Source organism: Leptosomus discolor, chromosome Z (assembly GCF_034619465.1).
Source record: "Leptosomus discolor isolate bLepDis1 chromosome Z, bLepDis1.hap2, whole genome shotgun sequence".
NCBI lineage: Eukaryota > Metazoa > Chordata > Aves > Leptosomiformes > Leptosomidae > Leptosomus > Leptosomus discolor.
The window spans coordinates 46,074,059-46,101,407 of record NC_141419.1 but is presented as its reverse complement, the minus strand read 5'-3'; the positions used below and the strand labels follow the sequence as shown (position 1 = coordinate 46,101,407).

Below are 27,349 nucleotides of genomic sequence, written 5' to 3'. Positions count from 1 at the left end.
ATTTTATTATATTTTTGGCATTCAGAGTCAGAATGATCTTGTGTATTTTGCAACAGATGTTGAGGTGAGTAAGCTAACATTATTGAACAGGTTATTACAGAATGTATTGTGAAATCAGTTCATTTGATTTAGAAACATACTGAAGGGGATAATCTACTGTAACTTATATTATAAACAAGAAAATTAAAATAGCTAAGTAGAAATTTTGATCATTCTCATGGACACATACTTGAAAACAAGTATTGAATCAATGAAACACTGTAGAGATTTACACTGAATCACTGTTGCACTGTTTGAGGTAGTGTAGAGAAATGCAGCCTTAGAACTTGTACCATCCTATGAATCCACGTCTGTACTGTTTTAACATGTCACTTGATTTTAAACGTTTTGAAACAAAAAACCTGTGCCCCTCTATACCTTTGTGTGTCCTCTTGCAGACTTACAAATGGAACAATCCTTCCTCCTGCCACTTGTATGAATTAGTCAATTCTTCATTGACGATTTAGAAAATAGCTTTGTAATACACTTTAGTTTTGTCTTTGTTTTATGAAAGTCTTTATAAAATGAAATGTTTTACAGTTTTGTGAAACGTTATGAAACAGCTAAAATTTTCCTTATGAGAAAATATTGTACATGATTCACATGATTTTTACATTTTCAATAAAAAGTAAAGCTTCTTTTGTTATTTGCATTTTTCCTCTTTTGCACATCCGTGTCTGGTGGGTGAATGTATCAAGCCCTGCATTGCAGCAGGTACAGCAAAAGTAGTCCCTACAAGGAATGCCTCCTGCCTCTTGACTTAGGCACCTTTCTGCAGCTGCAGACATGCCACTCTGTGAGCCTTGATATATGGAAAGCTGGGTACAACAGAGTAATATTCAATGGAGGAGAAGTTATTTATCTCAGGTGAATTCTTTTACCACAGAATTTGACAAGAGGAGAGGGCTAGGTCCTCTGCCTCCATTTTGAGATGCAAGCCTTTGGGCATGGTCTGAAAGTACATAGGACAGGAAATCCTGAAGGCAAGACAGCCAGAGAAATTAGTCTGAAAGGCATCATATTTTCTACTCAAAAAGGGAAAGCATCTTTATTTGAGTGATTGTTCCTTTTAATTCTCGCAAAGAGTCTACTGTGTAGATGCGATGTAGATACCCACATAATTTAATAAACTGAGGCCCCCAATCAGGACTCTGTTACTCTGTCCAGGAAGAATACTTAGCTGCGGTCTTAACTCCTATTGAAATCAACATACGTCCTTCATTTGAAATACCTGTACTGTCAAAATCTTTGGTTTGACATCTTACTGCTCTGCATTCAAAAACTGCAGCTTTAATGATGTGCTAATGTATAATTTTAGATTAAATATCTTCTGTTTCTAAAAAGTAAAGAAAGAAAGAAAAACAACTCTGATATCATGGTATGTGATATTATCTTTTGTATCATTAAAAAGTTTCAATGCACAGAAAATGCAGTTGCTCTTGGGCATAACTCATCAATGCCACAGACAGACATTTCAAAGTCTGATAGAATTACTGTAGTTGGCAGGCAAAAGAAACAATCATTATTTTAAATTTTATGCATACTTACTTAGTACCCAGTCCTGCTAGTACTCCTGCACTTGCTAGAGTCACAACATCAAGCGAAAGGAAAGATGCCTCCAGGGTACGGGCCAGAGGACAGTGTTTTATCAGCCAGTGATATCATCTGCACAATTTTGAGTATTTATGCTCTGCTGTTTCTGAATATTCCACTAATACAAATGTCGGCATTATCTCAAAATGGAAAAGTACATTTTAAGTCTGCCTGTGTCCATTGAAAACAGATGAGTGACTTGTGCTGAAATTATGACCCTTACACAACATCATAAAAGAAAAGACTTTTGGTTGGGAATCAGGGATGGAAAGTTGCACTGTAAATGACGTTCTTTTTGAATGTAATGAGTGAAATCAGGATGTTATAATGCTGATAGGTCTAGTTCTGATTCCTTTGGCTCTGATTCTGTAGTACAAAACTATTAATTACATGTGCATGAATCATTTTGAAGCAGTTTTGTGTCTGCATAGCAAAAATGCCTCTTCCTGCTCTGCATGAATTTGAAAACAAGTTAATTTTACTGCTTCGATACATTCTGTCATCATTCAGAGACGCAGCACAGACCAAAATACCTGCTTTGTCAGAAAATGCTAAGAACGTTTTGAGAAAGTGCTCAGCCTGTGGCCCAAGTCTCAGCACACTGGGACACTGTGCATGCATGTGCCTGCCCTGCAGAGCTCTGCCACAGCCCTGGGCGACAGCAGTCAGCCCTTTGCAGCTGTGTTCAGGGAAGCAATAGCCTTCTGCACTCATAGACACTCCTACCTACATTTACTCGCTTTTTGGATTTCATCTTTTTTTTTTTTTCAGCAACAATCCCTCTGCATTGATCCGTTTTCCTTCCAGCCTGATGAATATATAAAATTTCAACTGATGAATCACACAGAAATTACAGAATCACAGAATGGTAGGGGTTGGAAGGGACCTTAAAGATCAACTAGTCCAACCCACCTGCTAAAGCAGGTTAGCCTAGAGCAGGTCACACAGGAACACGTCCAGACGGGTTTTGAACACCTCCAGAGAAGGAGACTCCGCAACCTCTCTGGGCAGCCTGTTCCAGTGCACTGTCACCCTCAATGAAAAGTTTTTCCTCATGTTCAAGCGGAACTTCCTGTGCTGCAATTTGTGCCTGTTGCCTCTTGTCCTGCCACTGGGCACCACAGAAAAGAGTCTGGCCCCAGCCTCTTGACACCCACCCTTTAGATATTTATAAGCATTGATAAGGTCCCCTCTCAGTCTTCTCCAGGCTAAACAGACCCACGTCTCTCAGCTTTTCCTCAAAATAGAGGTGCTCTGGTCCCCTCATCATCTTTGTAGCCCTCTGCTGGAGCTCCCTGTCCCTCTTGAACTGGGGAGCCCAGAACTGGATGCAGTATTCCAGATATGGCCTCATCAGGTCAGAGCGGAGGGGGAGGAGAACCTCCCTCGGCCTGCTGACCACACTCTTCTTCGTGCAACCCAGGATACCATAGGCCTTCTTGGCCACAAGGGCACATTGCTGGCTCATGGCCAACTTGCTGTCCACCAGGACTCCCAGGTTCTTCTCGACAGCACTGCTCTCCAGCAGGTTGACCCCTAACCTGTACTGGTGCGTGGGGTTATTCCTTCCCAGGTGCAGGACCGAAAACTTGCCCTTGAACCTCATTAGGTTCCTCTCTGCCCAGCTCTCCAGCCCATCCAGGTCTTGCTGAATGGCAGCACAGCATTCTGGGGTGTCAGCCACTCCTCTCAGCTTTGTATAATCAGCAAACTTGCTGAGGGTACACTCTGTCCCTTCATCCAGGTTATTGATGAATACATTGAATAAGACAAGCCCTAATACCGTCCCTTAGGGAACACAGCTGAGTCACAGTGACTCAGCACCACTGATCACAACTCTCTAAGCTCTTTCCTTCAGCCAGTTCTCAATCCACCTCATTGTCCACTCATCTATCCCACACTTCCTAAGCTTACCTGTGAGGATACGGTGGGAGACAGTGTCAAAAGCTTTGCTAAAGTCAAGGTAGACAACATCCACTGCTTTCCCCTCATCCAGCCAGCCAGTCATGCCATCATAGAAGGCTATCAGGTTGGTCAGGCATGATTTCCCCTTGGCAAATCCATGCTGACTACTCCTGATAATCTTCTTATCCTCCACTTGTTTGGAGATAACAGCCAGAATGAGCTGTTTCATTCTGAATGAATGTCAAATCAGTCAAATTCAGCTGACAAGCAAGGGTGAAATTCACTCCAGCTAGACTAGGCCTCTCTACTAATTAGATCTCACTTTATCTTGCTGTATAAAGTGAGATTGAAGTGGTGCACAGGGTTTGTGCTAGGCTGGTGCACAGTGAGCTTACATCTTCCCAGATACATGCTGGCTAGCTTCAGTTACAATACCAATACAGTACAAAAGTTACAATAGTTACCACTTCTCATGCCTTTCTTAAAGAAAAGAAATACCTGAATTTTAATTGTCATTTATTCTGGAGGGAATTTGCTGCTTTGTTCCAGAGGATGTGATTTAGATTTTGGGTGTTTTGAGGTTTCTTTTATTCAGTTTTTATTATCGTCTTCAGTGACAGAGAAGCAGCCATTTGCTTATTCTAAAAGTATATTAAAAAGGGAAAGCTTGCCTGCATGAGGAGACCAGTGGAGATCAGTTGTGAAAAGAAAATTAAGAGCACTCAGAAAGAATTTGAAGAGATCTGTAGAAAATATGCTCAAACTAATAGTAAAAGGGACTTGATACACATCAAAAGTAGGAAGCCAGCTAGGGAGTCAGTGGGACCACCTCGTAACTTAAGTGTGAAAGGGACTCTCAGGGATGATAAAGCTATAAAAGGTAAGTTCAGTGAATCATTTGTATTGGCCTTTCCAGCTGAAATGTTGCAGAGGTTCTCATACCTTTCACGTTCCTTATAGCAGACATGTCAGAGAGGCTGGATTAAGTTGAAGGAAATACATGAGAATGTAAGACCAAATAGGTATGTTAGATGCTAACAGGTATCTAGGGTGGCAGTCATGTGAGATTCCTGGAAGAATGCAATTGGAAAACTACAGAACTGCTTGTCATGGTGCGTAAACTGTTGTTTCAAGTAGCCTCTCTGGCAGAGGACTCCAGATTGCAGTGTAATTCCTGCCTGTGGAAAACAGGATCTTTAGGGGATCCTTTGAACTACAGACTAGGGAGTCTTGAGTTCCTTTTCTGGTGCTGTAATAGCCAATAAGAAAGAATAAGATCCCTGAGCAACTGGATAAGCATGGGCTGTTAGGAGAGAGTCAGCATGGCTTCAGTTTTGTTCTGGGCAAAGAGGATCTAGTTGGCAGAGAAGTCTCTGGCAAGGTTCCGCATTACAGGATATTCAAGAAACTACATTCACACAGGACTAGAGGAGTAATCTTTATGGCTTGAAAGCTGGTTAAACAATTGCAAGCAAAATGGTTATCTTTCAGGATGGAGATGTGGCATCAGTATGGTTCCCCAAGGAATGATGCTTTATTTACTTTTTTCAACATTTTCATCAATGGCATGAGGAAGAGAGTAAAAACTGAGATCTCCATCTCTGCAGGTGACATTAAGCTCTTCTGGTTAACCAGCTGTTCCCTCACTTGGCAAGAAACTCACAAGACTGAGTGATTAGGAAAGACATTAGCAAATAAACTTTGATGTGGGTAAATATAAGGTACTATAGCTGTGGAAAATAGCCTGAACTACAGATGCTGAACTTAACAACTGACAGTCATAGAGGTGGAGAAAAATCATAGTGTCATTGATTACTGTAGTCTGAAATTGTTAATTCTATGAGAATAGCAGGAAAAAAATCCAAAAACTGATGAATGTTGTCAGAAGAGGGGGCATTATTTTTCCTGATTTTGGAACTGTGGTGTATCCACAGCTTGAGCACTGCATTCATTTACGGTTGCTGTGTTCTCATGAACAATGTAGTGGAATTACATAGTAACACACTAAAAAAGGCAAATAAATGAGCAAGGGGATAGACTAGGTGGTTTATGAGATGAGACTGAAAAAAGCTGATACTTTTGGATTCATTAGGTTCCTCAATACAGATTGGAGAGGAAGAGGCTCAGATGAGCATGGCCAACATCTAAAACATCCTGGAGGTGATAGATGAGCTGCATGTGGAGCTCTTGTTCTTAAAATCCTGCAGTACAGCAAAGAGGGCATCCTTGATAAAACTGGTATGGAAATTAGTTTAAAACGCATAAAAGTAAGCCCCTTAGACAGATGGTCATGAGGTTCTGAAGATTTTTTTTCTAAATGAGGTAGTATCAGAAGATTCAAAAAGCAATTAGATGAATTCATGGACAACAAGTCAATAAATAGATAATAAAAGGCCTGGGAAGAGACACTCTAGCACAAAAAATTGTGTGGCTTCTGGGGGAGTAAAAGGAGAACAAACTGCAGAAAGTAGCCAGCTGTACATAGCCTCCCTAAACAGCATCTCTTCTTGCCTTTTTCAAACACAGTGATAGATCCTGGGCTTAGGGGGGTCTGACCTAGTGAGATGTTTTTTACACTCTTATATCATGTCACATCTAATGAAATGAAGTAGTGTCAATAAGTAAATTCACACAGACGCATACCACATTGTATGCTACAGTAGCACGGAAAAGTCCTGTATTCAGAGAGATGCTGGAAATGTTATACATGTTCAAGAAAGAAGGTGTGGTTGTATATAATTAGCTATTTTAGAACATAAATTATTACTGTCTTAGCTCCCTAGGGAGAAAGGGGGACTACATGTCATGGTAAGTCTAAAACAGAAGCTTCATGCTAGTCCTTTAGGCTACACTGTGAAGGCGTGTTAGTGTTTCTGGGCTTCATTACGCTAGGGAGAAACAGTTCTAAAGGTGGCAGCAGGTTCCCCAGAAGCATGAACATCCACTCAAAAACACAGTCACTATTGTCTCTTTTGTGGCTGCTCACAAATACTCTGAGTATCTACTTGAAAGACAACAGATTAATAATTTTTAACAGATATGCTATAAAATAATCACCAATAAATACGTGCAAGGAAAAATCATGAGCTTTCTAAGTAGATAAGCGGTTTGACTTACATGTATATCAAAGTGTTCATTTATTACATTAGGGTCACACATTATTACATTTAAAAAAAAAACAAAACAGTTTACTCACTTTATTTTCTTTTTCATTTTCAGAAATCTTTTGTAAGGAAAATAGATTGGTCTAATTCTCTGACCTAAGTACAAGGGTAAAAGTTTTGTGATGCCCTAATTCTCAGCACTGATTTGATCCAAGAAAGGTTTTCCTGGATTTCAAACAACAAACTTTCAAAAACCTATCCTCTATGACAGTGTCATCAAAAAAACCCCAAAAATATCTTAGAAAAACAGAAAGATTTGGAAAAAAAAATGTTAAAATAAAAAATGTTAAAATAAAACCAACTTTTGCTGGTTGTAAGTAATGGCAATGATGAGAGGGGAAATTTCATTAGCTGAAAGTCAAAAGAACTTAAGATATATAAAATGATGATTAAAATATCAAAACCTAAAATAAAATAATAAAAGTGAATGAACTGAGACTAGACTATTCAAGTCAGTAAGAGTTTTTTCACTTGAACAGGAGCAGAATCAATTCCCTGAAAACTTCTGTTATCAATTACTTGAAACGATCTAATATTTCCCAGGGTCAAGAAGAATTTTCTGTGAATCTAAAAAAAGTTCACGTCATAACTGTCATGGTAAATGGTACTGACCCACACAGCACAACGGAGCCTCTTAGTATCTGCCGCAGAAAAGGAGGACTTGCTTTGGGCTGGGAGCTGCTTCTAATTTTCTGGGAAAAAAAAGCTTGCTTTGAAGTATTGTAAGCTTGACATTTTTGGCAGGTCACTTGAGGAAGTGCTGGTATGCATTTGAGTGTCTCATGCATCTACTCACTGGTACTCTGTTAGCTTTAATGAGCACATATGTATCTATCAAAATAGGCCTTGAACTTGAAATCTTAAGCTAGGCACTTTCAGAAACATGTTCTGTCTGCTCTGCCACTTCTAAACAATCTTTTATCATTGGTAGATGATATAAGTGAGCCTGACACCAAACAGGGGTCAGATACAGTTTCAGGAAACTGTCGTATCCTTCTTCACATCATTAATAATAGAAAGAGTGTGCACAGCCAGGAAGCAGAAGCTGGGACTGTTTTCATTATTACTCTACAGGACAGAAACATGGACCTCTCTGTTTTACCAAACAACAACCATCCTGATAAATTCCTGCAACTGGAGGTGAAGTCTTTAGTGAAAAACTCTGCCTTTCTACAAGCCAGCCTGGCAAAATTCCCAGAAGCAGCTTTACCTGGAGTGCAACGGTGGCACAACAGGGTCTATTTACAGGTAAGATCTAAAAGAGGCTGGCATTTTTCCTGATTTTTCTACCTCTTTTTTGGGAGCAGGAGACAAATGACATGAAGTTGAGACTTCCACTGTGGATTCAGCTTTCTGCATCTCTGAATCTGCCTCACTAATATCCCTGCAAGTTTTCCCTTTGACTTCAGTGAGGATCAGGCTCCAAGAGAAGAGTTCCTGTCTTCAGGGCAGTCTGCTTACTTTATTTCAGTACATTAGGTTTTCTGCTGCTCATTGTAACATTTTCATAGCATTTCCCAGAAAGTCTACTGATGTCAAATATCGATTAATTGTACTAAAGGGGCGAAGGGAACATGCTGTCCGAAGAAATAAGAAAAAATTCCAGGCTTAAATCTGAAAGCCAGGTCATATTCCTCAAACTCATTGAAAAGACATGGTAGACAGCGCATCAGAGATTCTTTCTAGTGTCTCACAAGCTTATGTATGTCTACATAGTTCACTGGAGCTTTCTCTTTATTCGTTTTTCTTATTGTACTTCAACCTTCTGTTATCCTGGCAGACAGCTGTTGAAAGTGTGAAACACACTGACTGTATTAATCGAAGTTATTATATAAAGGTAGCAGCAGTTTCTTGGTAAAAATGTAGATGTGTGCTGCTTAGTAGAGGCTCTGGAGCCAGCAGAGGAGAAGTTCATGTCTGGATCAGCAGCAGTACAGCTGCATCAGCTCACACCCTTCTGGGCCCCACTTGCTGCTCCACAGTGCTCCTTGCCTGCTTCCTGGGGAGCCCCTTGCTTTTCCCCATCCCTAGCATGAGCAAAAGCTCCGAGGTCTGGTTCTTGTCAAAGATGGAGACTCACATAAGCAGTTGGGGGTGGGGGGGTAGAGAAGGGTCTGCATCCTGAGGATCCTTAGGGTGGGTGTCCAATTCCGCAGGGGTATAAGGAGTAGGAGCTGAAAAACCATCAACCTGGGGGAGGGGAGGGGAAGAGAAAGATCCTTAAAGTTTCCCACAGCTACTTCCAGTTGCACATCTCCCCTCTCAGACATTTCTCCCCATCAGCTGCCCAAACCTCCCTTCCAGAGTCCTTCCCAGTACTCATCCACACGCAAAAGCCCTTTGCCTCCTGTCACCTGCTTCCATGACACTCCCCCCCTTACCTTCCCTAGCCTCTTCCCCACCCGAGACGCCTTTCCTTCTGCCTATCCCAATGCCTCCAGCCACCTCTCCTTGCGTTGTATAATCTTTGCTGGCAATTCCCCCAGGACAGCTGGAAGAGAGGGGACACACAGTTACCCATCATCTCCCATGCAAAGAGCACAAACTAAGGGAAGGAGCCTGCGGCATCCCAAACAATGCTAGGGTATGGTGCAATCCTGGCCTTGCTCCCCACCCCACCTAAGCCCCTCTTTTGTGCAGGAGGGAGGCAGCCACACACAGAGTCTCCTCCGCAGCAGGGATCCTTCTTCCCATTGTTGTTAAACAGGACGCACTGTCACTGAGCCAGGGCTGCAGAGCTGCAGGGGGATTAAAAATGTGTGGGGAGCCCTCTGCTTTTTCGTCTTGTGCTCTGCCCTTCGCCACCAGCAAGAGGGTTTTCCTGGAACTCTGTTCCCAGCCCCGGGATGGCCATTTCAAAAGAAATGTTTGTGCTCACCATTCTGTCTCCAAAATGCAGTTTGCAGTGCAGTATCTTTTATAAATGTTAAACCTAGGGCACAACCTATATTTTTAAATGCAGTCATTAGTGAATTCAAGCTGTCCAGACAAAATTCATTGTGCCTTATTCCCTCTCCCTTATGAGCTCGCCTCCTTTTTTTTCCCTTTTGCTGACAGTCAAATAAAGAGAAAAGAACTGATGAGTTCCAGACATTAGAATAAACATGATGGCACAGTGGAGAACTAATGGTGCAGGAATAAGGTGTTTTGCTTTAAGATGAGAGAGCTAATGGGGTTAAGGGTTAGTTAATTCAGAAACGGAAACAGGGTGGGGGGCAAGGGAGGAGAATTCATTTCAGAACATATGTGCGTGACCTACAGACACCCAAAGTCATTAAACCTTGAAAGTAGCCTAAATTTCCTCTTCAGAAATGCATTTTCTTTTAAGAAACTATTGCTTCTCAGAGCTCCCCGTGTAAAGCAACTTCTCAGTGGTGTGTTTGTGGTCTCTTCCAGACCTTTATTATGAGATCACTTAAATTCAAGTGCATTTAGGTGCTTATGTGTTTTCTCCACCTATAAGTTTTAAAATTTATTTCCATCATAAAAAGCAACTTGACATAATGACAATTCCTATTGCTGACCAAAAATTTGCTGCTCTTTCTCCTTACTTTCCTCTTTTGTACCAGCCAAACTGAACAGCTTCCCTGCTTAGCATATTTTTTCATCATCTACTTTGAATAAAACAAGCCATAAAGCAGTCCAGGAATCTTGGCCCTTCCTTGGAAAAGCAGCATAAAAAGCACAGGCTGTTTCTCCTGCAAATGGCTAGCTATGGACTGCTTTCTGATTGCCCTGAGAATATCCAGTCCCACTGGGCTCTCTGCCCCGCAATATGTTTTAATGCTCAGCATGCACCAGATGATTAATCCCCTATATGTGCTTCTGATAGCCAGGATGCATGTCTCCCCTGTAGTCTACCTGGTCATTTTCTGCAGTTCTCAGACTTCCCTTTCCTGCTTCTGTTTCCATTTCTTCACTTTTTCTTGAAGATAAGAGAGAGCATTTGGTCTTTAAACACTGTGTTACTTCTTGTCATGCTGTTCTTGCTTAGAAATTCACAACTCCGAACAAATTTTGGACTGCTAACTACACTTGTAACCCCTCCTGGTGTCTCAGCTGAGTTAACACCTGTGTCCTGCCTTTGCTTGTTTCTTAGTGTACCAGGACAAGAGATTTTTTTTTTTTTTTTACTTATAAGTTAGGTGCTGGGTTACAGCCACTTGTTTGTCCCCTGGCTCATATGCGTGTTACATATTTCCACTCTTTCCCTTATTCTTCCCTAGACATCTGTAACTGGCCACAATCAGAGCCAGCTGCAAGGTCAGCAGGAGCTTTGGTCTGACACCACACAGAAGTTTTTATATAATGTACTCACAACCCTGCAAAACCCTGTTGCCAATGCAAACAAAAGAGCTTTCAAGTAAACAATTAGTTACAAGGACAGTACTCTCAATGCTGCACAAATAAAATTATCTGTATGAATTCAGAGAGACCTTATTGCGGCCTTTCAGTACTTAAAGGGGATCTATAAGAAAGATGGGGGCAATCTTTTGGGCCAGCAGGGCCTGTTGCAATAGTACACGGGGTAATGGTTTGAAACTAAAAGTGGTTAGATTTAGATTAAGAAAGAAACTTTTACAATGAGGGTAATGAAACACTGAAATGGGCTGCCCAAAGTGATAGTAGAAGCCCCATCTCTGGTAACATTCCAGGTCAGGTTGGATGGGGCTCTGAACAACCTGATCTGGCTAAAGATGTCCCTGTTCACTGCAAGGGGGTTGGACCTAGATGGCCTTTAAAGATCCCTCCCAACCCAAACTATTCTATGATTTTATGATTCTATGCCTACTTTAAATATTCCTGTCACATCAGCTTAAGTGTTTATAACCATCTACTGATCTTCTTCCTTATCCATGTCAGGTGGCTTCCCAGGTTGCTTTGTAGTACCTGGTGCTGTCTTATGTCTCGAGCAAGCAGTTCTGATCTCTTTCAGTTCCTTTCATAAGAAAACTTGCACTCTCAGGAATCATTGATGTGAGATGTCTGCCCTGCTGTCTTTCAGATCTGCTTACCCTCCCTTGGTTACTCCTTGCCTTCCTGATTGCTTTTCCACAGCATCCTCTATGAGATCAGATTTGCTCAGGAGATTCTAAAGAGCTAATAATTACTTATCCTGGTAAACGAGCTTTTTTCATTGACCAAATGCAATACCTATACAGCTGTTACAACTATCACAGGGATTCTTGGGTTACTACATAGCAGCTGTTTGTCTGTCAGACATTTTGCCTCTCTTAGAAACAGGTCTCTGTGTCAGAAAAATGCCCCTCCAAGTGCTGAAAGAGTCCTCCAGGGTGCCTTAGAAGGTGCTTGTACAACAGAGGGTTATAGTCTTAAACAAATTATGTGCAAATATAATAATCACCCTGCTACCCACTTTCATTAGCATTGAGGATGTTTTTACAAAACAAATCTTGCAGTATCTGGTGGCCCTAAGTTTCTTAAAGACTCCGTTGGTTAAAATTTTTAGTCATAGTCATTGACAGCGTTTGTCGTTTTCATTGATTATTTCAATGACTTCTTTGCCTCAGTCTTCACCAGCAAGAGCTCTAGCTGCACTGGTCGAAGCTGCAGAAGCCGAAGGCAGGGACTGGGAGAAGGAAGATCTGCCCACTGTAAGCGAAGGGCAGATTTGTGACTATCTAAAGAACCTGAAGGTGTACAAGTCCATGGGACATGATGAGATCCAGCCACGGATGCTGAGATATCTAGCAGACCAAGTTGCTAGACCACTGTCCGTCATATTTGAGAAATCATGGAAGTCTAGTGAAGTGCCTGCTGACTGGAAAAGGGGAAACATCACCCTCATTTTCAAAAAGGGAAAAAAGGTAGACCCAGACAACTACAGGCCAGTCAGTCTCACCTCTGTTCCTGGCAAGATCATGGAGCAGATCCTCCTGAAGGCTCAGCTGCGGCACATGGAAAATGTGGAGATGATTGGTGGCAACCAACATGGCTTCACCAAGGGAAAGTCCTGCCTGATGAATCTGGTGGCCTTTTATGACGGAGTAACAGCACCAATTGACAAGGGAAGAGCAACAGATGTCATCTGTCTGGTCTTGTGCAAAGCTTTCAACACTGTCCCGCATGACACCCTGGTCTCCAAATTGGAAAGACATGGATTTGAGGGATGGACCACTTGGTAGATAAGAAATTGGCTGGAAGGTCGCTCTCAAAGAGTTGCGATCAATGGGTCAATGTCTGAGTGGAGACCAGTGACAAGTGGCGTTCCTCAGTGATCAGTACTGGGACCAGTGCTGTTTAACATCTTTGTCAGCAACATGGACACTGGCATCGAGTGCATCCTCAGCAAGTGTGCCAATGACACCAAGCTGTGTGCTGAGGCTGACACACTGGAGGGAAGGGAGGCCATCCAGAGGGACCTTGACAGGCTGGAGAGGTGGGCCCAGGCCCACCTCATGAAGTTCAACAAGGCCAAGGGCAAGGTCCTGCACCTGATTCGAGGCAATCCCAAGCACAGATACAAGCTGGTCAATGAGTGGATTGAGAGCAGTCCTGGGGAGAAGGACTTGGGTGGGCTGGTGGATGATAGGATGAACATGAGCCAACAGTGTGCGTTTGCAGCCTAAAAAGCCAACTGTATCCTGGGCTGCATCAAAAGCTTTGTGGCCAGCAGGTCGAGGGAGGTGATTCTGCCCCTCTACTCTGCCCTCGTGAGACCCCACCTGCAATACTGCGTCCAGCTCTGGAGCCCCCAACACAAGAAAGACATGGAGCTGTTGGAATGAGTCCCTGGGAGGGCTACCAAGATGGTCAGAGGCTTGGAACACCTTTCCTATGAGGACAGGCTGGGAGAGTTGGGCTTGTTCAGCCTGGAAAAGAGAAGGCTCCAGGGAGACCTTCTAGCAGCCTTCCAGTATCTAAAGAAGGCCTACAGGAAGGCTGGGGAGGGACTTTTTACAAGGGTCTGCAGTGGTAGGACAAGGAGTAATGGTTGGAAGCTGGGAGAGTGTAAGTTTAGACTAGATACAAGGGAGAAGCTCTTCACCCTGAGGGTGGTGAGCCGCTGGAACAGGTTGTGTAAGGAAGCTGTGGACCTGGTCTAGTGGGAGGTGTCCCTGCCCATGGCAGGGGGGTTGGAACTAGAGGGTCTTTGAGACCACTTCCAACCCAAACCATTCTGTGATTCTATGATCTCCCCTGGCGGCAGCTGGAGACCATGGCTGGCCACAGGACAAGAGGAACTAACTGTCTTTCGGGGGAGTAAGGAAAGATTTAACTTTCAGGATGTAAATTTCCTTAATTTTTTAGGTGTCTCTTTGATCTCTTCTTGCAGGTGGACAGGCTTGAGACAAAGGCCTAGCCTTCACTTTTGACATCTTGTTTTTTGTGGGTGATTACCTTGATGTCTCATATCACAGACTGAGGAAAGAACAGTTAGACTCTAGTTGTTTCAGTGCTAACAACAATGACAACAGCAGGAACGAAAGGATAAAGTCAGGATAAAAATCAAATAAAAGTGTTTCCTACCAATATAGATTCATTTATATTTTTAATTATATATATTGTAACATACTTACATGCATAATTTGTATTATGAAATAATCAGCAAGAAAAACCTATGGAGTAAGCACATTTTGACCCAGGGATGGAACTAACACTGACTCTCTGTAGATCTTCAGGCTTTTTAAAGAACTCTCTTTTTGTACATGCCAGCTGTCTGGATCTGTCAGAGAGACAAACTGTTCTCAGTGAAACACGAGTTATAAACCCTGACAGCTTTCTTGCTCATGAGCTACATGTAGATCAAATACAGTTATATGTTTGCAGGGTTGAGCACTTTTCAATGTTAAATGAGTATTTCGTCAACTTCATCTACAGTTTCTCGGAGTTCTTCATAACTATTGCTGCTTTGAGTATTTGCTGTTACCTCCTTCTGTTCAGTGAATATTAACATAAACTGCCTTTGATTTGATCTGTTTCGCCCTCATTTACACTGGCTTCTTAGACACAGTGTATATCATATAAATTCTGGCATTGTAAACCTAAGATTACAATTCTTTCCTCTTTCTTTGAACATTTGCTTCATAAATCAGAATCAAAACACAGAAGTCTGTGAAAACTGTTGGGGAATGTTTTCAATATTAAAAGAAAAAATATTTTGTTTTTGCTAGAATTGAAATTAGCAGGCATATTTTTATTACTCAATCTTATGTTTCTCTGGTTCTATAAATGCATGTTTCACCCAATGTTCTTCATATTTCTCTGTATCATTTCTTAGACCTAAGCCTTTTTTTTTTTTTTTTGTATGTGCTTCAGGCTTCTCTCTTTCCTTTTCGCTAACTAGTCCCTAGGACATATCTACCGTAGAAGTTTCACAGTCAAGCATTTGCCTGAAATCAAGAGTATTCTCCTAATCAGCTTGGCACTTTAAGCTGTTCTCCAAAACTTTTGCAAACTATCTCCTACCCCAAATTCCAGTTCAGTTCTCACAGTAAACCCCTGTTGCCCCTCTGATCCTATTCCCTCTCTACCTGTGCTCCACATTCTCCTGTACTCATGCATGTGAACAGGAAGGTACTCCAGATAGGAGGGGCAAGAACTTTTGCCACGAAGCACTCTCTTTATGAACAAATTTTGCATCATGTCATCTATTCCAAGTTTTGGAGCATTTTATTTAAAACAGCTTTAGAAATTACTGTCAAGTTGCATTCTTTTCACAACATTTTAGCCTACGGAGACCAAGCAAGCCCTGGTGAGACAGTTTGATTTCTTCAACCAAATGTTCTCCAAGTTCAATTATCTACCAAGCCTGAGGGAAGCATCATTAAGGTCAATGACAAATTTTAAAAAGAAGGAAAGGAAAGGAAAGGAAAGGAAAGGAAAGGAAAGGAAAGGAAAGGAAAGGAAAGGAAAGGAAAGGAAAGGAAAGGAAAGGAAAGGAAAGGAAAGGAAAGGAAAGGAAAGGAAAGGAAAGGAAAGGAAAGGAAAGGAAAGGAAAGGAAAGGAAAGGAAAGGAAAGGAAAGGAAAGGAAAGGAAAGGAAAGGAAAGGAAAGGAAAGGAAAGGAAAGGAAAGGAAAGGAAAGGAAAGGAAAGGAAATTTAAAAATAAAAATTAAAAAAAAAAAAAAAGCAGTCAGAAAGAAATTATAGTTAAAAACACCAGCTCAGCTGAAATCTGGCCATTACAACCCATAGAGTTTCAGTGCCAGCTGTAACTGGAATGCAAAGAGTAATATTGTCAAGGGATATGTCAAGGCTAAGGAATGACATACGGAAATTAAGAACTAATAGGGGGACTAGGAGGGCACCAAAGTTCCACCCACCTACTAATGGTAATTATTGGCAGGAAACATGCTTAGTCACTTGTGCACGATTTAGTGACAACAATGCCAGTATAATGCTTCCTCCTAGTGTTTCTTAGACAAAGGTTATTGTTTTCTCTTCTCCACCTTTCCTTTCCATAGGACACCAGTCCTCCCACTTCCTTCTACATCTGCCTGCCCCAGACCTACTCACACATGTCTATGAACGTGTGTAGGCACTGAGGCATTAAGCAGGTGACAACACAGAGCAGCTGGCTTCCCCTTAGAGTGGATTCACCAGCTCACAAAAGGGGCAGACATTACTCAAGCAGAAGAAGCCAACACTTTGCTATCAGCTTAGGGACCTGCACTGGCTGATGTTGGAGCTGAGCAGCTCCCAGAGACAGCATGCAGGAGGAGGTGGGATCCCCTGGGCTTCCACCAGAAAGGTGGAAGGAGAAGCAGAACATGCCCCTAGCAGCAGCAAGCCCTTTGGCCACTGAAATCTGTCCAATCTGTGGCACCTTAACAGCTGGAGATCTCAATGGAAGTGAAATATCCTGGGAAAGATGTCCTTTCATGGAAGGAAATTTCTCAGGTCCCAGCCTCTTCATTGGCTGTTTATGATGTGCACTCCCTTTATGCGAGTCTGGCAGATGGTACTGCCCACACTGTTGTGATTTCTGGGGGTGGGAGAGGACTGGAGTGTGCCCTCTTCCCAGCACACCTGCTGCAGGGCCACCGTGTCAGGCCAAGGCAACCCTTGTCTCAACACAGAGTTCCTAAGGACAAAAGTGCTAATGGGGAAGTGCTGCTTGCTAATAAGGAAAGCTGAATTTGCACCTTGATGGTTCTGTAGAAGCAGTCCTGAGACACAGGATAAGTGTTAGCATGAGGCAAGGGCTCTGCCAGAAGCGGGTCTCTCAGGAAGCTAGCACTGCCAGAATCACAGATCAGTGACAGATGAATTCATAGTCTTGGGGACAGAAAATTGTGGTGAACCAAAATATTGAACAGTTGAATTGGAAAGTCTGATTGCATTCCTCCATGCAATTACAGATCAAAAAATACAGTAACAACCATCTCACCGGCTCCTGAGGAGGGTCTTAGTGCTGTGTTACGCAGCAGCTTATGAGTTCTCCAAAAATGTGATCCCACCAGGGCTGTTCGTCCTTCTCCCTTGCCCCCCCCCCCGCCCTGTTCTAAAAGATCTGATTTAACTATTGTTGTTGCTGAGACACTTCTCAGATATTTGACCACCTTTGAGTTCTGACAGTGCTTGAATTAAGGACCGTCCCTCAGTGGAATGAAGGGCTCTTTGAAATCTTGACACACGTCTAGCATTCAATAATGTGAACAGAACTGCTAATCACACCCCTGCTGTCAGAGGTGCAGCTCCAGTCAAGGCAATCACTTACACACCATTACCACTATGCCTCGTTCTGCTTTGTCCTTATAGCTCTGCTTCTGCATCATACGCCCTTGGCTTTCATCAGAACTGCATCTTTTACTGGAGTGCTCCATAGCACCGTTTTGCTAAAGCAGAGGCTTGCTTTCAGCAGGCATTATAACGTCAGTTCACGTTTGCAAAAGAATTCAATGATTAGATTGTACCCGCCTTCTTTCCCCAGGAGGAAGAAATCTGCGCAGAGTGAACAGTCAGGCTCCCTTACTGCACTGTAGATATTTGCCATCACAAGAAAAAGTGTTGCATGTATAATTAAAAAAAATTATTCTATTGTATTACAAATTATAATCCTGGAAGGGGGCTGGCATCATAGGTAAATGAAGATGAAAGCCAAATTCTGATCTAACTTGTGCCTTACAGAGAGAAAACAGAAATGTCACTGAGCTGCCGGGCTTAGTCTTGAATGGGGTCAGTCAGGATATGGTAGACAAAGCCCTCGGGAAACACATTACACCCATCACCTTGAAATCCACAATCAAAAGCAACCCCTTGTATAGTGATATCCAGCTGGATGATGACAAGGAGGAGAAGAAAAAGACGCCTTCCTGGACTGTGCAAGACTATGACAGGAACTCGCTGCACTCTAACTTGGCCAGCCACATAAAGGTAACGCGCTGTTGCACTGCGTTTAAGCAAAGTGAATTGATACAAGCTGTGTGGTGTGTGCATGAACCATTGTGGTTCTTTTGGTGGGATTCCAGAAGTAAATATTAATGTATTTTCTAGTACAGACATGACACTATCATGAGTCTGATCAGGAAAAGAAGTCTACATATCTGGTTAGACTCCAGGAACTTCAGTTCTGCACAACATGACCTGTGTGACTAGAGAAAGTCTTAAACCACAACACCGCACAACTCAGCTTCCCCATTTATATAGGAAAGAACGATAAACAAGGTGCTTAAATACTATATCCTCACTTTAATAACTGTTCATAACACCATCCTGTTATCAAATAGCATACATTTTCTCAGCCTCAACCACACTATGCAGGATGCTGCCTGCTTGTGGTTTGGCACAAATCACTTTCAGGGTTAGTTTTGTGAGGTTTTTTTCTCTGTTCCATTTTTCAGAAAGGGACTCAGATCTGTGTTTATGAATTGACATTTCTTTTTGAGAAGACAACATGGTTTCTTCTGGGTTTTTTAATCATGTTTCAATGGCTGGTGTCCTACATGTGATTCCTGGCCAAAAAGCACAGTTTTAATTTTCCCCTGTGGGACATTTGCAGCATCTGGCAAGTAGGACAATCTATGTTCAAGTGAAAGTTTCTTGCATTTGTGTTGTGATGACTTAAATCCATTAATTATTACCTGATGATAGCCAAAATAATTCTGGCTATGTTCTAATGACTTATATGCAAGAGAGAGGAACTGAGTTCATTTTCTGATTTTTCTTTTAGGAAAATCCTAATGATCTACAGTTCTGGATGGGGGATATTTATACTCCTGGGTATGATACCTTGTTAAAAAAGAAAGAGAGAGAAAAAAAGCATTCCAAATGTTGCCGAATCATCCTGCTCATGTTGCTACCTGTTTGCATCCTAATTACCATAGTCACGCTCAGCATTTTACTTACTTAAAAGAGTCAAATTGTGTTGATGGGAATTTTTTCAATAAATATTTTATTAGGTTATACCCCTCCCTTGTTTTATTTGAATTCCAATTTTTTGTCACAAATACAATATTTGACATCACTATTTTACAATGTTCCTGTGCAGCATAAGGAATTGTTCCGGAAAAGAGACAAATAGTCTGAGCATGGCAGAATGTCTCCTTATGGATATAATAAAAAAAAAAAAAAAGAAAACTATAAATATGCTACTTTTCTTAGTGCCTTCTTCTTTGGGCTAGTAATTTGGGTTAATATGTGTGGCATGGTACATCTAGTATGTACAGACAACCAGCTGACTATTTGTTCAAATAAACATCTACCATCCTGTTCAGCTTTTCAGGATAGCCATTGTTGGAATACAGAAAAGTATGACGAAGTGGCATTCAAGATATCCGAAAAAAAATCTAAAAAAAATTTTACGCATTGCTTAGTGACTGAATGCATTGCTGCACTGATGCAGCACTTAGTAAAAAGCTAGCCTAAATACACAATTGTTTTCTTATATGTTTTCAGAGAAGAAAAACAAAAAATAGACCGCTGAGCTTCTACCAAAAGAATTCTCTGAGACCTGAGGCAGGTCTGTGTCATGTTCTTTGAACATGTAGCATCTCTGTCACCCCAGAATATGAGTGATGTTTTTAGTCTGAGACATAAAAATATATGGTTTTAGTCCGAGACATCAAAAACTGTAGCAAAATTGGTGCAGTACTAGATATAACCTGGCATTAGAAGACACCTGAAGAAAATTAAAGTTATATAACCTTGTTGTGAAAAAGGGTCTTTGTAAAAGAAAGGACCAAAATTAAATTTTAAAAACACTCAGGCAATTAAGTTCATACGCCTCAGAATAACTCAGGAGAATGAAAACATGAGATAAAATGACAAAATAAAAAGTAAGTGAACAGAGAGAGAAGAACTGAAATTATTTCTTTCCTTTACGAAAAATGCCCTGAGTGTCGCAAACCCTTTATAACTCTGTGTTAGGGTAAGGGCCTATGAATACTATTGAGACAGGGATCTCCCCTCACTCACGCAAGACAATCTTGCAGATGCACAAAGGCTGAAAATTTTGGGTTATACCAAATCTGTTGCTTTTCACAAAAAACATGGTTTGGAGCAAGTCGGGAAAAGGACAAGGTACAGGGTGTGTGTTGCCCCGTCTAAATTCTAGCACGTGCCCAACTTACAGCAGATTTTAAGTCCTTTAACTCAGGTCAAGATGGCTTCATCAAGCACAGTATGGCAGTAAGATGAGTGTGTTTAATTCCTTTCTTCCTCACCTGGTCCATGTTTGAATCTCATTTGTGCTGTAAATACTTGGACAGTAGCCTAGCTTGTAACTGATTTGACGACCCAAGCTAAAATAGGTTACTGCTTTAATCTGGTGAGCAGCCAAGAGCCATAGTGTCACAGCATTGGCATAAAACTAGTATCACTATTACAAAGTTGAACATTGCTGTAGGTATACAGGGAAACTCAGTGTAAATGGGTGTTTTTATCTGACAGATCAGGTCCGTTCAGCTTATGAAAGTAAGAACTTGGGAGCATTTTACAAGACTAATAGCTGACATTACAGAGTAATTATTGACATTAAAACTACCATACTTAACCATTTTCTCCCAGCCCAAGTACATTTGCTTTAAGTGCACTGCGTACACTGTAGAGATGTATTTTTGTAAATTACTGAGGCCTGCAGGCGGGAAGCCTAAAAGCAAAGGGCTCTGTATTTTCCAGGAAAACAGCCAATAACGCGAGTTTCTTAACTGCGTTGCTGAGAGTTTAGCAGTAGGGATAGAACCGTTGTCTCCCCAAGCCCATTACGGGCTGTTTCAGTCTGGTTGCGCTGCTGACATCTAGCGGAGAGTCGGAAAAGAGGAAAAACGCTTCAGGCACGGAGGTGCCAGTTTGAAGTAATTTACCTTCTTTTCCTCCCCGGCCTCTTCTTTGTTTGGTTTTTTTTTTTTTTTTTTCTCTTTTTTGAGGGGGTAGGAGCTATATTTTTATTTTCCTCTCGCGCCGTTGCGATGCGCATTCCTTTGCTGACACCTCGTGGCGGAGCGCGGCTGACGGGCGCAGTGACCCCGCCCCGCCCCGCCCCGCTGAAAACCGCGGGGGGCGGGGGCAGGTAGGTGTCCCGCTCGTGCCCTGTGGCCGCCTCTGAGGAAGGGGTGGCGGCGGCGGCGCCCTCGGGAGAGCGTTCACGGCGGGGGGGGGGGGGTGGGGAGAGGCAGCCCACTGCCTGCCTAAATGTGAGCTGTGTTGCGGGATTTGAGAAAATAAACCGAGCCCTCTGAGCCGGGGGTGGGGGAGCAACAGTCTGAGAGACAAAGGCCGCTCTTCATGGGAACCTCGGGATCCTTTGTGCAATGTGTTAAGGCTAAAATTAACGAAGGAGACACCCCTCCTTTAGCCGCTTGATGCAATATTAGTTTACGTGTTGTACAAGAACAATTTTAATTTTTGTTTGGAAAGATTGCTTTGTGTTGCTGCTTTTACTGTGTAATTTTTTTTTTTTTTTTTTTTTTGTAATTCATTAGTGACAGGGTCTGAAGAGGAAAAGTTATCACGTGACATTTATAAACTAGGATCAGTATTGGAGTTTGAAGAACAGAATTGTGTTCCAAAAGTGCTTACAAAACTGGATGAAATAAAACAAATCTACTAGATAATGACACTAAAATGGGGCATGCGGAGTTTTTTCCATGGTGAGTAATCTCTGACATGTACGTTCATTGGCCTTTTCCTGGCCCGAGAGAATGCTTATGCACACTTTTCGTTTGACTTCAATAGGATTTAAGGAGGTGCTTAAAGATAAAAAAGTAGTCAATTTTGGATCGGAACAGAAACAAATCTTGGCATGGATTTAAATTTTTTTATTCCAATGTTAATCAGCTCACATGTTAGCAAAGTCTCCCACTTAATAGTCAGCAAAATCTCTTAACATGCAACACAGGCTGATACATGAATATCTTAACAGCACCTCCTCATAAGATGTAGAACAAGGATGTAACTGTGATAGAATACTACCTTTGACTGGGAAAAATGGCGTTTGCAATGAGATCTAGCAGGAATTAGCAATTATAAACTGTACAGCTGCAACCTGGAAGCAAATAAGAGCGCTTATTCACGCAGATTCTTATAATTGCCCTGGCAATTACTGTATTCCACAAGTGACTTTAGAAAAAATAGCTTCCTTCTGTCTCGCAAATAAGCATTAGCTTTCAAAACTACCTAAGTGATTGAACTTTATTTTTTATGGGCTTTTAGTACAACTGCCCTCCCAAATCACTACAACATCTTGGAAGATTCTGATGAGAAATTCCCAGTCTTCCTCTTCCTTTGCTACATTCTTCCTTTCCCAAAAGTGACCATAAGTACGCAACTGAGTTCTCATGCTACTTGTTTTTAGCCTGTGAAGTTGCTGAACACAGGCTCCTGGCTGGCTCTAGTGCTCCATCAGGCACTATTTGGAGAAATTACAGCTACTGCTGTACATCAGTAAAGTACAGAGCTGGCCCACGGAAAGGATTTTGCAGGGGTGTTACTTTAGCAGCAGGGTACATGTCTTCACAATTTCCAGCTTCATCATTTTTCTTCTTTAATGCACTCATTAAACAAGACAAGGTCTAAAAGTGGAAAGGGAGAGGGAAAGAGACATTTTTGAGTTTGCCATGGGTAAAGTTACCTTGGTCACATCAGGATTTGAAAAAGGAAGATGCGATGTGAATTGTGAGGTGAGAACCATAACAACAGAACTTGTGTGGGTGCTAAACATCTCTGCTATCTACCACTGAAAGATCAGGAAGATCTCCATGAATTCCCCTACCCAAGGAGACGGTCCCACTGGTTAGTTCAGAGATGTTTTGAAGAAGATCAGACTACAGAGTCTGCTCTAAGGACCTAGCTCTGCATGGTTATGCTCTTGTAAATGGAATAATTCACTGAAATACAAATTTGCAGGGCTACTAGTCAGACGAACTAAGCATCAGACAGCCTTCCAGCACAACAAATGTGATATACCTGTCAACTGTTTTCTCATATGATTTTACTGGTTAGAAGATGCTTCTAGATTTAAAAAGCTAGAGCAGTAGTTACCTGCTTTAACAAGTGACAGGTGTAACATAAGGTGTACTATCTCTTTTTTTTTTGGATAAGATAAATTTTAAATGTTTTTAGCACCCAGTATTTTAAGTGGAATGCAATTTCTGATTTAACAACAGTGCATTCTTCCTATATACTTTCATTTACAAAAAGTGCTTTTTGCACTATTTTTGTCCTTTTTTTAGGGTTTCCTAGAAAGCTTTACCATGTGGACAAAGAAAAATACAAACCCAGAGCACTTCTATGGATTCACAGTTCTGCTGTGACCATACCTATACAGCTGTAGCCTGATTATTTGCATTGTGTAGGAGTGCATTAAGAAATACAGGAGAGACTCTCATGTCTGTGAGCTCCTGTTTACATTGAAAGGCTTTCTCAGTTCCAAGTCTATATCCTGTGACATTGATTCAGACTCAAGCCACTGCTACACACAGACACAGGGTACCCAGATTCGTGGGTAAGACATGACATGTGCCATGGTTCAGCTTGTTTCTCAGCAGCCTGGTGGCACTGCAAAGCCAGAATTCTAAGTCAAGTTTGACAGACCTGTGCCCATTTCCAGTATGTTGGCTGGAAGGAAGACAACACAACAATGGCTTAAAGAAGAATAAATCTCATCATGAAATGCTTGTCTGTAAGTCTATGAATCTAAATCTACAAAAGATTTTTCCCTTCCCTTCCCACCTTTCTCTTTTTTCTCTTTCCTCTTTTTTCTCTTCTCTCTTTTTTCTTTTTTCTCTCTTTTCTTCTCTCCTCTCTCAGTTGGTTTTATCTGCAGTCTTTCATTTAAGTTCCCTAGGGCTGGGATTTGTGTTTCTGACAGGTGCGCGACCTATGCCATTGAGCTAGGCTCAAACCATAAGCTTACTGAGATAAATCTTGAAAACAGCCAGCTGCCTAGGTTTGCAGGTGCTCAGCTTCTCTGGACATAACCAGCTACAAAGAGCAATGGGCGGTGGTTGCAGCTATCCACGTACACTCATCACAAGACTGCCCCTAGATGGGTGCTTCCCAAACACAACCTCAATCCAGGCAGATTTCTGCTGGAGTACAGATCAGTTCAAGTTTGAACCGAGGTGGAGTCTGAGTGCGCATGTGGTTTAGGTAAAGGGCTTTTGATCAGATCCCCCAGGTGGTGTGACACTGACTTCTCCCTTTTACAGCTGCTTTTCAGTGGACTTCTCCTTGGGAGCAGCCAGTCTAGTCAGTGGTGGTGGTGCATCCTGGCAGGCAACCTTCTTCCTGACAGAAGGACTTGTCAGGATTTTCTAGTTGTGGAGGCCAACTTAGTGAATCTCTGCACTGGACATGCTTTGGAATGCTCCTGATGCTGCTCTAATACTGACCGTGACACACTGAATCCAAGAGCAAGAATATTCAGTTGTAAATTACATATTGTTAAGGGTTTTTTTTTTCCTCACCAGACCTAAGTCATCTGGTTGTGGAAAATAAACGCTGGACACCCTCTCCTCTGATATATTACGTTCTATTAAGGCAACACAGCAACAAAATTCCTGTACACAGTTATATTTTCAATGCATTACTGCAATAAGCTGGCAGACAATTTTTTGTTACATTGAGAGAGAGGAATAGTTAACTCATACAATATGACATGCTGTATTTTCAGGAAAACATGCAAATCTTGAGTGATGTGCAATATTTTTTCCACCCAAATATTTAGGTTCACAGACAGCCCAGCATATGAACCAGCCTTCCCAAAGAGGGCTTGTTTCCCTCTGGGGTGTTCTCTGTGCCAATTATGCTCTTCTTGGAAATTCTCCAAAATGCCACTTTCAGCTCAGAAATCAGTTTGCTGCAGTTGCTGCAGTAAATGGAAACTCTTGTAGCTGTAAGTGGGTTCATCTGTGGGGATTCTTGTTGCATGTGGTAAGGTTAGTCTTGTTGGAGGAAGTGTTGTGGAGGTAAGGTGGAAAGCAGAGAATTTTATGACAGCACACAGTTGTACCACACGCAGCATAAACCTACCGGATATCAGGCTTATTTGCTTCAAATTTGGTGGACTGCTGTTTTTTAATACCTGTGGGTGTGTGGTATATGAAGTAAATGTTCAGCCTTTAAACCTTCTTCTCTCTAGGCACGACTGAATACTGAAAGCACACACATAAATGTGCATGCTGAAGCAGTATTTTATGTTCAACTGTTTGGGACTCTCTCTTCTAAGTAACTTGGTTCTTTCTCAGAAAGGGAGGTGATAGGATGATCCGTAGTAAAGATGCAAAGGATGGTTTTGCTGTGGAAGATGATTGCTTTTGTTCCAAGTCTGATTTCTCTTCTTCCCACCCTCACCTGCTTTTTCATTATCTGAACTTCAAGTACAGTAACCTTTTGAAAGTGCTTGGGATATATGACAATCTGGAGTCACAGACAGAGAAGCTGTATGTGACTAATGTTCTGTGTGTGGCTAGCACTGTTAGTATAAATTGCTAAAGCAAAGGCTGTGTGCCTTATAAAACCAGCTGTTAGGATAAAAAAGTCACAGGGCCTTCAATCTTTAAATTTGCATTAGTTCTCTTTCTTTTTAATGAGCAATGTCATAAATGCTGCCTCAGCTCAATGAGAAGTGAGGTGAACCAAGTATTACTAAATTGGCATGTGGGTAATCTAGATAGTCAGGAGCCAAAAGTGCTATTTCTTTTTTTAATTACTTTTTTTTTTTTAAGGCTGTTTCTTAAAATTAACTGCACTGAATTTCAGAACCATTTGTGTTAAATATGTGGGGAGAAATTCAAATCAGGATTTGGAAAGCTCTGTTTTGCACTGAAATGATCTGTATTGCTCTAAAGGTCTGACAAGTTATTGTACCTTCATTGCACCCCATCAGAACTTCTGAAATGCCTCCAATATCAAGTTACCATATAGCATAGTTTTCAGTACAATATAATGTGAGAGAGCATTTAATCAGATCATTTAAAAATAAAATAACAAGAAAGGAAAAGGGAAGCCTCCTAACTTGTCAAGACTAAGCTGAAGATAAAGAAACAGCCATGACAATAAATCAGGCTTCATCTTTGGTTGAAATGTGACACAGAAAGTGATCTATACTTAGAACAAGAATAAATCCTGAACAAGGCATTTAGAATTGAATGAGCTGATACAACAGCAGCTCTGGCTTTGTGCATATGGGTAAAAAATTAAAATACTAGAAGTAATTAGGTCTGAACATATAAGATTATGCAAAGAGCAAAACCAGAGAAGAAGGGGGTCTCCTAGCAAATGGAGTAAAGATACTGTTTGCAGCCTGGATGCCAGTGCCTTAAACTGACAAGTTGTCAAATCCTCTGGCAATAGAAAACACATGAGTAAAACCGAGGGTTTGTAGCAGTAATGTGTGGAAAGGAATGTTAAAATACAATAACTAACTGCTGAGGGAGAGAGGAATTTGCTAAGGAGCTAAATGCATGTCTGACCTGAAGTGAGAAAGCAGCTTCCTTGTGGTTTTCTTGAGAGAGAAAAATAAAGTATGTGATAGTGGGGTCTATATAGTGACACTCCTTAAATTTTCCCTTACTGACTATGTTTAACTGTACATATCTTGGTCAGATACTTTCCCCAGTGCTGTGTCTGTACCCCTCTGACAACCAAGGAGACAGTGACCTCATTTTCACAAGACAACTCTCGACCAAAATACCTGCTTCCATTCCAAGTGAGTTCTTCCATCACAGTAGATTAGTCTCTGCTCCCCAGTTTAGACATAACGATCAGGACAATGGGCCAGTTGGAAGCTGCAAACATGCCTGGCCTTACTCACTCTGCATCCTGGAAGTGGGGACATATTAGTGACCTTCCCATTTGTTTGACCACCTGTTACATTTCTCGAAGGCTCAGTCACGTATACCTCTGGCTTAAGGCATGCTGTCCAGTGCATTTTCAGCTGCTTTTTGTAAATTTTTTTTCTTTCAGAAAACCGGTTTGCCCAGTCAGGGATTTGGGGCAAGCTTCGCCTTCACTGCTACCCAGAACAAGTGTCTGGGCTTACCAGGTTACAGTGCATTGGCCAATGAAGTTTAGCAAGTTTATGCATACATATGTATGTATACATGTAGGTATATGTATGTATACATACATATGCATGATAGTTATTTATGTACGTGTATGTATACACACCTGAAAAAAACATTTGCCCTATGAAGCTGTTAACTCATAAAAGGAACAGGTGATGTGTTTTTTCCAGTGTCCAA

The 27,349-nt window shown here is 41.7% G+C and overlaps 1 protein-coding gene across 1 annotated transcript; it reads left to right on the top strand.

Moving 5' to 3' along the window:
• Positions 1 to 7,784: 7,784 nt before the first annotated feature.
• MINAR2 (membrane integral NOTCH2 associated receptor 2) lies at positions 7,785 to 19,017 on the top strand. The gene is made up of 3 exons (XM_009948249.1): positions 7,785 to 7,949; positions 17,796 to 18,041; positions 18,838 to 19,017. The coding sequence occupies exons 1-3, from the start codon at positions 7,785 to 7,787 to the stop codon at positions 19,015 to 19,017; spliced, it is 591 nt and encodes a 196-aa protein (XP_009946551.1).
• Positions 19,018 to 27,349: the final 8,332 nt, after the last annotated feature.